The following is a 12,106-nucleotide window of genomic DNA, read 5'->3' as shown; positions in this document are numbered from 1 at the left end:
AATGACGGGAGGGAAAAGCAGTGGGAAAAACATGCCGAGGAACCCCCTTCATAACCTACTGGAAAGTCTGCTCAATACCTGACCTGTGTTCACAGTTTTCATTGGCCTGATCCTTGGCACAAAAAAGGTTAAGGACAGAAGAACCCCTACCCGCTTAGGCAACAGCTACTAAGGTGCAACAGATAGTAGAGCCTTCGGGACACACTGGGGACTAGCCCCTACCAGAGTCCCTCAATCGCACCCACTGCCATTCAGGGGTTTCGAGGAAACGAAATTAGAGATCGTAAAGGAATTTAGATTTTGTTAGCCATATGTCCCTCCAGCCATCAGAGCAAAGACCTCCTACCTTAACCGGAGGTCTTCTGAAATCGGAGACTGAGCTGCATGAGCTTTCTTCCGAGTTTGTTTTTGCTGTCCCAGTTTCCAGCATGCTAAGCTTGTCACTGCCACTGCGCTGGGTTTTCTTCGTGTTCAGCTTCCATCACGTGAGCTTTCACCAAGTTGGGCTTCTGCTGTGCTTGGCCTCCACCTTGTGGGGGCTGAGCCAAGATTGTTTCAGCCAAGTAAAATCCAAGCCATGGAGCCAGATATGTTGAGGGAGTGTATAATTTCCTCGGTTCTGTCTCGCCACAGAAAAAATTTGAAGCCATAGACCACTGTTTCAGCTCAGTTACAGCTCAGTTTAAATGGCGGACCAGTGTCACAGCTTGGTTACAGCTCAGTTTTGTTTGGCAAGCAAAGGAAAACACAGCCTCGAGGCGGGAGGATGGGCCAACCCAAAAGAAGAGAGGGGCTCACTTTTGGCTCCTCTGTTTATGTTCTTTCTCCTCCCCCTGAGCCTGCCCTGTGTACACTGGACTAGCCAGGAGGGCTGTTTGTTTCACCTGAGGCCCTCACTCCTGTCCTTGGACCTTCCTTTGTTCCATTTTTGTGGGCTTTTTCCTTTCTTTGTTTTTTGGCCACCACTATTTTGGACTCCTTTTTCCTATTCTAGCTACCTAACAGTTTGAAAGCAGGGGGCATAATACCTTTGTTCTTCTTTCTCAAGATTGCCTTGGCTGTTTGGGGTCTTTTGTGGTTCCACATAAAATATGGGATTATTTGTTTTAGGTCTGCGAAAAATGTCATGGCTGAATGTGCTTTGGGTAATGTGGACATTTTAGTAATATTAATTCATCCAGTCCACAAACACAAACTATCTTTTCATTCTTGCCTGGGAAATCCCATGGACGGAGGAGCCTGGTAGGCTACAGTCCACAGGGTCGCTAAGAGTCAGACACGACTGAGCGACATCACTTTCACGTTGCACTTTCATGCATTGGAGAAGGAAATGGCAACCCACTCCAGTGTTCACCTGGAGAATCCCAGGAATGGAGGAGCTTGGTGGGCTGCTGTCTGTGGGGTCGCACAGAGTTGATCACAACTGAAGCAACTTAGCAGCAGCAGTATTCTCTTTAGCTTCTTTCATCAGTTTTGTAGTTTCAGAGTATGTGTCTTTTACCTTCTTGGTTAAATTTATTCCTAGATTTTTTACTCTTTTTGATTCAATTGTAAATACAATTTTCTTGATTTTTCTTTTTGATAGTTCATTTTAGTATATAGAAATGCAACAGATTTCTCTATATTAGTTTTATATCATGAAACTTTGAATTCATTTATTAGTTCTAATAATTTTTTGTGTACTCTTTAGGATTTTCTAAATATATTATCATGTCTTCTGCAAACAGTAATGATTTTACTTCTTCTCTTCCATTTTGGATGGCTCTTATTCTTATTCTCTGATTGCTGTGGCTAGAACTTACAGTACGATGTTAAATACAAGTGGCAAGAGTGGACATCCTCATCTTGTACCTGATCTTTAGAGGAAAAGCTTTTAGCTTTTCATCATTGAGTATGATGTTAGTTGTGTGTTTGTCATGCATGTGTGCATCATCAGTCACTCAGTCATGTCAGACTCTTTACAACCCTGAGAACTAGAGCTCACCAGGCTCCTCTGTTCATGGAATTTCCCAGGCAAGAATATTGGAGTAGGTGGCCATTTCCTCCTCCAGGGGATCTTGCAGACCACATCTCCTGTGTCTCCTGCATTGGCAGGTGGATTCTTTACCATTGAACCACCTGGGAAGGCCTCATGTTTGTCATAAATGGCCTTTATTGTGTTGATGTATGTTCCCTCTATACCAACTTTGTTGAGGGTTTTTATCATGAATGGATGTTGAATTTTGTCAGATGCTTTATCATATCAATGATCATATGATACCATTCTTGATATTTTTGTTTGTTTTAATAAAAATATGATCATTATTGTACCTACTATTAAGATGTGTAATGACCATTTATAAAGTTAGTAAACATACTTCTGACTGTCGTTTTAATGCCTAGGCTCTCTATCCTCCTGGTAACCTAGGCTAGAAACCTTGAGATTGTCTGTTGATAAGTTCATCTCCCTCCTTCATTATTATATCCAGTTGAAAATCGAAGTCTCCCACTTCTAACGCCTGGAATATCATGAAATCATTTGTCCCTCTGTAGTCCCACTTTATCTGTCCTATCTTGGCCTCTCCATTCCTAACCTAGACTGTTTTAGTCAATTCCTAAATAATTAGCAGTTATCCATAACTGTAATTTTTCTGAACTCTGATTATCTTACTTCTGTTGGATTGCTGCAACTAAAACTCCTTATTCATGATTTTTAGAACCCCACAGCTAGCCTTTCTTTCTAACTTTATTACCTAAACTTTCTTTCTTCTTCACGTTCTTCCTTTCCTTATTTGTTTCCTCCTTTTCTTCCTGTTTTTTCTCTTTCATTCTTTTTCTGCCTCCTGAAATACTGTACTTCTTTTATATAGTAATGTTGCTTATTCTTGCCCAAACATGCCATGTTTTCAACTGCTATTGCCCCAGCTTAGAATGCCTGTCTCTACCTTTTGAGATTTCATTTAATCCCCAGCCCTAGATCACATGCCATCTTCTTTTGAAGTCTTCCTCAACTGGAATTAATAGCTACCTTCTCTGCCCTTTCAGTGCATTTTTCTATATACTTCATTTGTGTTCAGCCTTCTATTGCTGTATACCTGCCTTCCTCCTACATGGATTTTTTTCTTTAGTATTTTAATGTTATATTTTATTTAGAGTCATAAATTATTTTTTAACTATATCAACAATTACAACTAAAGTAGTTTTTAAGGAATATCAATAAAATGTTTCTTTCTAATGGAATTTTCAGTAGTATAATTGTAAGCAGTCTTTTTCTTATGATTTTGTCCCTTTTAGGCTGGATCAGTTCACGTGAGAATTCGACGAGATGCCAATGAACAAATGGTTCTTGCTCATGTGACCAACAGGCTGTACACGCTTGTATCTACTCTGACTGTTCAAATTTTCAAGGATGATTGGATCAGGCCTGCCTTACTCTCTGGGCCTGTTGCAGCAAATGTCCTAAACTTTTCAGATCATCACGTAATCCCAATGCCTCCTCTGAAGGGTACTGATGATTCAAACCCTGTCACATCAACTCCAACCAAACCTAGTAGTCCACCTCCAGAATTTTCATTTAACACCCCTGGAAAAAATGTGAGCCCGGTTATTCTTCTAAATACGCAAACAAGACCTTTTGGTTTGGGTCTTAATCATGGACACGCACCTTATAGCAGCGTGCTTAATCAAGGACTTGGAGTTCCAGGCATTGGAGCAACCCACGGATTCAGGACTGGTTTTACAAATATCCCAAGTAGATATGGAACTAACAATAGAATCGGACAACCAAGACCATGATGTATATAATTTAATTTATTTTTATGAGGAATATTGACTCCTTGAATTTCAGTTTATTTAGTAATCCACTTTGCATCGACTGTTCAATCATTTACTCTAAATGTTAGAGAGTTGTAGGCTTGTTCACATTTCATGAAACCAATGAAACTATATTTTTGTAAAACATATTTGGGGCAGTGAGAACCTTTTAAATGTTATAGACTTTAAATAGGCTTCCTTTAGCGTGTTCTCTAAATTTGAATTTTGCTATCTTTGGTTTTGTAGTTGACTGCAGTGTGATATAACATTACCTTTATAAGAGAACCACTTGATGGAGTAGATTTGTCACATTATTAAAAATATAATGCTTTCTTCAGTGAAATTTATAAACATGCTTCTTGAGTACACATTTTAGGAAAGGAAAAAAATGTCTGTTCTAAAAGTCTCTTTTATAGATTTTCCAAACTCAATTGCTTCATTTTTCTTTGAGGTCCTCCTGCAGTATGCAAAGTAAAAGCAAACATTTTTATCAGAAATTTTGAAACATATTTTACTATCTGGCACAGTTAAAATTTTTTAATTATCAGTTTTTTAATAGTTTTTCTCATTAAAAAATTTCAATACATTTGTAAGTGACCCATCATTCTTACAGTGTCTTATTTTGGTTAAATAAACATATTATCTTTAAGTGATATGCAGTGAAGGAATCCCAGTTTTCAGTCTTACATTTAATTAAATACTGACATAATGATAGATTTTTATCCTTTTTGTCACCTTTTTATTGGTTGACTTTAATTTTTCATTTTATTAACAAAATATCACATATATTACCAAAATATGTGGAATACCATACGATGTAGTACTTTTTGATCCTTTTTTCAAATTTGCATGAACAGTTTAAATTTAAATTATATAATTTTGCCAAAACCTAGTGCACCTTAGGTTTATAGAATGTAGTATTGGTTAGATCTTCAGTAGGCAGTTTCTAACTTATTTAGTTCTTCTTTATTGACAATAGTGAATTGTTGTCATTTATAATGAAGTGTGAGAATCATGTAGATTATTTTATTTTTAAATTATTTTCCAAATGCAAATGTTAAGGACTTCCAACATGGCCAGTATTACTTATAAAAAGTATAACAAGCAACAGTCACAAATTACCTATGATTTTTTTTTTCTTCTCGTTTTATCATGCATTTTATACCTAGGTTTTAAAAATGGATTTTGAGAGTGGATTCAGCTTTTCTAGAATCCAGTACTCCTGGAGATTAGTGACATTTCCAGCCATCAACAACTATCTAAAGAAGTGTTTGTTGTTGTTTGTTTTTTTTTAAGTTTGCAACCTTCTTCAGTCAGCTCATCCTCTTTTAAATATAAGCAACCCTCCCAAATTCCTGTTTCTTTACAGTGGAGTAATAAACACCTAAGAAACCATCTCTGTCAAGTAGAATTGTAGTCACACTGTGATAATAAGTGACCATGTCCCAAGTAACTTTTGCTTGATGAGGAGTTGATCGTTGTCTTTGACATTTACTGCCCTGTTCAGCCATTTGACCTGCTGAGGAAATGGAGCCCATGCCACCTTGACGGCTGGGGAAAATGAAACGTAAATGTGATAAGGCAACCTGTTCCTTGACATTTGTCTTTCGTCCTCCAACTATTACTATACCTGTTATTGGTTTACTATTACAGGGTGATTTTTCCTCCATTGATCTCATCTCAATGTGAATTTGGGTCATGCATGAAATCTGAAGAACTGCCTTGTTCTGAATGGTGATTAAGAGGTATGTGCTGCCACACTATGCATGTCTTCTCCGTCTCCAGGGGATTTTTAAAGTGCCCGGGTACTAAACACAGTTCTGTGCAAGGTAGAATGCCTGTTTCCTCAACACTCATTCAGAGGTTACATCTGTTCTGTTGTCCTTCCAAAGGTGCTTTGATATCCGACTACACTACTTGAGAAGTTGCATATGGGTTCTCGAAGGATTGGCCCTACTTGCTGAAATTTGATAATGCCAACTGCTGCATGTGGCATTGCTCCAGGCATTATTATATAAAGAAGTCTTATTTGCCAACCTTTGGCCAGGTTCTGGGTATGAAAATAAGAAACTTGGCCAGCATAAGCCTAGATTTAGTAACCTAACTGGTAAATCTTGCCATGGAATTACATGAAGCTAGACCTGAGATTCATGGGGTCGCCGTGAGTCGGACACGACTGAGCGACTGAACTGACTGAACTGAGACCAAGAAGCAAGTTTGAGTTAAAAACTTGACCTATGGTTTGTGATTAAGAGCAAGTTCCATGGAGTGTGATTAATCTTGTTTGAGAAATTATTGTATTATAATGGGGGAAAACACTGGGCTGGAAGACAAGGGATTTGGATTCCAGTCCTGATGCTGCCACTGTTTGAGTAGTTTTATAACCATGGGTAAGTCATTTAACTCCTCTGAGGTTTCTCATCTGTAAAGTTAGGGTGGGGTATGAAGTAGTCAATCTGTAAACTGTCAGCTCTAAAACTGTATTACTAAATCTGCAGAAAATATATCCAGTTGTGAAATAGAATATTGTACCCAGAATTTCTTTTTAGTGACTACCTCAACATACAGGCCAAGTGTTACCTATGCCAACACCCAAGCCATTAATTTGAGGTGCCATGAGAACGGAGGGTAAACTACAGGCTGACGTTTGACTTTTGTGTATTTCAGAGTTGCCTCAACTTAAATCTGTTTAGCTTAAACAGATTTTTCTTAGACTTCTTTCTTTGTGAGGAAGGATTATTTTTGGAGGTGTTGGGGAAAAGATTAGGACAAGGTACTTACCTTTCACAAGCTACAAAAGAATGGGATCCATTTTTTTCTTCTTTAATCTCTGAAGTCACAGATGTAATTGCATACGTGTATCAGCAACTGATTTAGCTACTCATTCAAGCATCTGATTGAGCTACTCATAAACTGCCAATTTTTTGCTTAACTAAAGATTGCTGATTTTGGGGGGCGGGGAGCCTGATTTGCTTTTTATACAAGAAAATACTTTTACATTCCAAATTGTTTGAATTAAACTATTTGAATAAAGAATATATGTGGACTTTTCTCTCTGCTTTTAAATAATTTTGGCCTGTTTGTTTCAATAGCTATTTATTGGTAACTTTATCTCATATTCATCAAATGCTTGTAAGGAGTATAGTACATGCCATACACTGTACTAAGTAAATGTGCATATAGTATATAAATCTTGGTGACCTGCTATTCTTGAGACGGAAGAGAATACAAGGATAAACAGGAGTCCCCTTCAAGTAGCTGACAGAAATGACCAGACACCAGACTTATTTATCAGTTCAGTTTAGTCGCTCAGTCGAGTCCAACTCTTTGTGACCCCATGGACTGCAGCACGCCAGGTCTCCCTCTCCATCACTAACTCCCGGAGTTTACTTAAACTCATGTCTGTTGAGTCGGTGATGCCATCCAGCCATTTCATCCTCTGTCTTCTCCCGCCTTCAGTCTTTTCCAGCATCAGGGTCTTTTCAAATGAGTCAGTTCTTCACATCAAGTGGCAAAAGTATTGGAGTTTCAGCTTAGCATCAGTCCTTCCAATGAATATTCAGGACTGATTTGCTTTAGGATGGACTGGTTGGATCTCCTTGCAGTCCAAGGGACTCTCAAGAGTCTTCTCCAACACCACAGTTTAAAGGCATCAATTCTTCAATGCTCATATTTCTCTATAGTCCAACTCTCACATCTGTACATGACTACTGGAAAAACCATAGCTTTGACTAGACGGACCTTTGTTGTCAAAGTAGTATCTCTGCTTTTTAATATGCTGTCTAGGTTTGTCATAACTTTTCTTCCAAGGAGCAAGCGTCTTTTAATTTCATGGGTGCAGTCACCATCTGTAGTCATTTTGAACGCCCCAAAAATAAAGTCTCTCACTGTTTCCATTGTTTCCCCATCTATTTGCCATGAAGTGATGGGACCTGATGCCATGGTCTTAGTTTTCTGAATGTTGAGTTTTAAGCCAACTTTTTCACTCTCCTCTTTCACTTTCATCAAGAGGCTCTTTAGTTCTTTGCTTTCTGCCGTAAGTATGGTGTCATCTGCGTATCTGCGGTTATTGATATTTCTCCCTGCAATCTTGATTCCAGCTTGTGCTTCATCCAGTCCAACATTTCTCATGATGTACTCTGCATATAAGTTAAATAAACAGGGTGACAATATACAGCCTTGACATACTGGAACCAGTACGTTTCCTGATTTGGAACTGGTCTGTTGTTCCATGTCCAGTTGTACAAACTGTTGCTTCTTGACCTGCATACAGATTTCTCAGGAGGCAGGTAAGGTGGTCTGGTATTCCCATCTCTTTAAGAATTTTCCACAGTTTGTTGTAATCCACACAGTCAAAGACTTTGGCATAGTCAATAAAGCAGATGTTTTTCTGGACCTTTCTCACTTTTTTGATGATCCAGTGGATGTCGGCAATTTGATCTCTGGTTCCTCTGCCTTTTCTAAATCCAGCTTGAACATCTGGAAGTTCATGGTTCCTGTACTATTGAAGCCTGGCTTGGAGAAATTTGAGCATTATTTCACTAGCGTGTGAGATGAGTGCAATTTTGTGGTAGTTTGAGCATTCTTTGGCATTGCCTTTCTTTGAGATTGGAATGAAAGCTGACCTTTTCCAGTCCTGTGGCCACTGCTGAGTTTTCCAAATTTGCTGGCATATTGAGTGCAGCACTTTCACATCATCATCTTTTAGGATTTGAAATACCTCAACTGGAATTCTATTACCTCCACTAGCTTTATTTGTAGTGATGCTTCCTAAGACCCACTTGACTTTTCATTCCAGAATGTCTAGCTCTAGGTGAGTGATAACACCATCATGGTTACCTGGGTTGTGAAGATCTTTTTGTACAGTTCTGTGTATTCTTGCCACCTCTTCTTAGTATCTTCTGCTTCTGTTAGGTCCATGTCATTTCTGTCTTTTATTGTGCCCATCTTTGCATGAAATGTTCCCTTGGTATCTCTAGTTTTCTTGAAGAGATATCTAGTTTTTCCCATTCTATTGTTTTCCTCTGTTTCTTTGCATTGATCACTGAGGAAGGCTTTCTTATCGCTCCTTGCTATTCTTTGGAACTCTGCATTCAGATGCTTATATCTTTCCTTTTCTCCTTTGCTTTTCGCTTCTCTTCTTTTCTCAGCTATTTGTAAGGCCTCCTCAGATAACCATTTTTCCTTTTTTCATTTCTTTTTCTTGGTCTTATTACTGTCTCCTGTACAATGTCACCAACCTCCATCCATAGTTCTTCAGGCACTCAGTGTATCAGATATAATCCCTTGAATCTAGTTGTCACTCCCACTGTATAGTCATAAGGGATTTGATTTAGGTCATATCTGAATGGTCTAGTGGTTTTCCCCACTTTCTTCAGTTTAAGTTTGATTTGGCAATAAGGAGTTCATGATTTGAGGCACAGTCAGCTCCCGGTCTTGTTTTAGCTGACTGTATAGAGCTTCTCCATCGTTGTCTGCAAAGAATATAATCAATCTGATTTTGGTATTGACCATCTGGTGATGTCCATGTGTGGAGTCTTCTCGTATTGTTGGAAGAGGGTGTTTTTTTATGTCCAGTGTGTTCTCTTCACAAAACTCTATTAGCCTTTCCCTGCTTCATACTGTACTCCAAGGCCAAATTTGCCTGTTACTCCAGGTGTTTCTTGACTTCCTACTTTTGTATTCCAGTCCCCTATAATGGAAAGGACATCTTTTTTGGGTGTTGGTTCTAGAATGTCTTTTAGGTCTTCATAGAACCTTTCAACTTCAGCTTCTTTAGCATTACTGGTCGTAGCATAGACTTGCATTACTATGATATTGAATGGTTTGCCTTGGGAACGAACAGACATCATTCTGTCATTTTTGAGATTGCATCCAAGTACTGCATTTCAGACTCTTGACTGTGATGGCTACTCCATTTCTTCTAAGGGATTCTTGCCCACAGTAGTAGATAAAATGGTCATCTGAGTTAAATTCACCTGTTTATACATGTCATCAAGTTAAACTCCCTCCCACTTCCCCTTCTTCTTTGGCCTCATTTTCCTGGCATCCTCCTCTTTTCTGTCTCCTTTTTATTTGAGTGATGAAATTACGAAAATTGATTTCCATGGACGAGGCCAGCTAAGAAGGCGATGATGCCCCACACCATCCTGATATCCGTAAAAGAAGAAAACATTTAGAAGGGGTGAGTTAGGCAGACGTTGTTGAGAAGGATAATTTTTAGATATATAGTGGATTGCTATTTACTTTCAGACTCTTGAAGTATATGAGCAAAGTTTGTTTTGTTTTTTTTATTAGCCAGGTCTTTATTGCAATCATGCAATTTAAAGAAACAATCCAAACATCTCAGTAACTTACAACAGTAAGCATACATTTCTTATTTATATGTCTGCAGGGCACCTGGGGCAGTTTTTTGAGCAAAGATTTTTAAATCACCAAGCTGAAAGTAATGGAGTCCCCAAAGCATTCAGAGGCTAAGGGTACCATTTATTTAAGCAATTACTAGTTTAAAAGCACCTTTAAGAATACTGACATCATCATCATCAAGTTGCCACCCAAAAAGCTGAACCTCTTGCAGAAAAGTTAGTTTGGATAACACGTGGCTAAGTTTCCTGACTAATGATGCATCAGGTAAGAGTCCTTTCATACTGAAATCAAAAAAACACCAATTGCTTAAGATTCTCAAATCCACTCATGAAGGCAAGCCATCCATCGCTGCTTACACAATTTCCCGCCAAATCCAACTGCTGGAAGTTCTCCAGAGGATTCTTTTCAAAAAATACACCTGAATAAAAACAGAAATAAATCCATTAACTGGAAAAAAGTTGTTTTTTGTTTTTTTTAAAGAGAAATGGCTATGTTTGGACCAGTGCTTTGCTTAAGAAAGAAATTCTCTGTGTAGTTAGAAAAGTTACTATAAACCTGGTTCATTGTATTTACAAATTATATTTTTCCTAAAGTGTAAGGGAATCTGATAAATAGCAATTATAGCAAACCAATATAAATGAATTATATACTTTTTTAGTGGAGGATTGTGTAAAAATTGAGATTTGGGAGATACAATTGAAATATTCAGTACATGTTTTCAAAAGTGGAGTCAGACTTTGGCAACATTAGTTCATTTCTTCTTCTGGAGAAGCGTATGCTACCTAACAATTATTTCTTTGGGTATGAAATGTTCCAAACTGTAAACTTGAATATCTAAACTACTTCAGTATCTCAAGATAAAGAGTTTTGGGGTTGTTATTTTTAACCCTCTTTAAACTCTTCAGGAATTTCCTTACAGAATAGGGCACTCTAAAGTACCTCCTCCAGGGACTGCCCTTATGGCAGAAAACGAAGAACTAAAGAACCTCTTGATTAAAGTGAAAGAGGAGAGTGAAAAAGCTGGCTTAAAACTCAACATTCAGAAAACAGATCATGGCATCTGGTCCCATCAGTTCATGGCAAATAGATGGGGAAGCAATGGAAACAGAGACTTTGTTTTGGGGGGCTCCAAAATCACTGCAGATGGTGATTGCAGCCATAAGACGCTTGCTCCTTGGAAGAAAAGTTATGACAAACCTAGACAGCATATTAAAAAGCAGGAACATTACTTTGTCACCAAAGGTCCTTCTAGTCAAAGCCATGGTTTTTCCAGTAGTCATGCATGGATGTGGGAGTTGGGACTATAAAGAAAGCTGAGCACCAAAGAACTGATGCTTTTGAACTGTGGTGTTGGAGAAGACTGTTGAGAGTGCCTTGGACTGCAAGGAGATCCAACCAGTCCATCCTCAAGCAAATCAGTCCTGAATATTCATTGGAAGGACTGATGCTGAAGCTGAATCTCCAATACTTTGGCCACCTGATGCGAAGAACTGACTCACTTGAAAAGACCCTGATGCTGGGAAAGATGGAAGGTGGGAGGAGAAGGGGATGACAGGATGAGATGTTTGGATGGCATCACTGACTCAATCCACATGAATAAACTCCAGGAGTTGGTGATGGACAGGGAGACCTAGTATGCTGCAGTCCATGGGGTTGCAAAACTGAGTCACTCAGAACTGAGTGACTGAACTGAACAGGGCTGCCCTGGTGGCTCAGTGGATCAGAATCTGCCTGCCAGTGCAAGAGACAGGGTTTCAATCCCTAGCAGACCCCGCATGCCTCAGAGCAGCTAAGCCCATAAGCCACCACTGTTAAGCCTGTGCTCAAGAGCCTGCCAGCTACAAATACTGAGTCCACACACCCTACAGTCTATGCTCCGCAACAAAGGAAGCCACTGCAAGAAGCATACTTACTGCAACTAAAGAGTAACTCCCGCTCTCCGCAATTG

At 38.9% G+C, this 12,106-nt stretch overlaps 2 protein-coding genes across 5 annotated transcripts in view; one reads left to right on the top strand and one right to left on the bottom strand.

Annotated features, from left to right (window-relative positions):
- Positions 1-6,838, top strand: part of SLC30A6 (solute carrier family 30 member 6) — a 46,843-nt gene extending 40,005 nt beyond the window's left edge. For 3 of the 4 annotated variants that reach the window (XM_055399936.2, XM_088841560.1, XM_088841559.1), the window contains one exon: positions 3,274-6,838. In XM_055399936.2, coding sequence (XP_055255911.1) covers positions 3,274-3,774 — 501 coding nt within the window. In that variant the 3' untranslated portion in view covers positions 3,775-6,838. The remainder of the gene's footprint in view (positions 1-3,273) is intronic. The other variant, XR_008682447.2, reaches the window with a different exon arrangement.
- A 3,110-nt stretch (positions 6,839-9,948) lies between these two features.
- NLRC4 (NLR family CARD domain containing 4) overlaps positions 9,949-12,106 on the bottom strand; it is a 46,995-nt gene continuing 44,837 nt past the window's right edge. The window contains 2 exon segments of the mRNA XM_055400867.2: positions 9,949-10,453; positions 10,455-10,576. Of these exon segments, the coding sequence (XP_055256842.2) occupies positions 10,283-10,453; positions 10,455-10,576 (293 nt within the window). The 3' untranslated portion in view covers positions 9,949-10,282.

The sequence above is a fragment of the Moschus berezovskii genome, chromosome 11, assembly GCF_049115385.1.
Source record: "Moschus berezovskii isolate FMDL1 chromosome 11, NW_MosBer_1.0, whole genome shotgun sequence".
NCBI lineage: Eukaryota > Metazoa > Chordata > Mammalia > Artiodactyla > Moschidae > Moschus > Moschus berezovskii.
The sequence above is the reverse complement of the archived record's forward strand: the minus strand, read 5'-3'. Positions and strand labels throughout refer to the sequence as shown.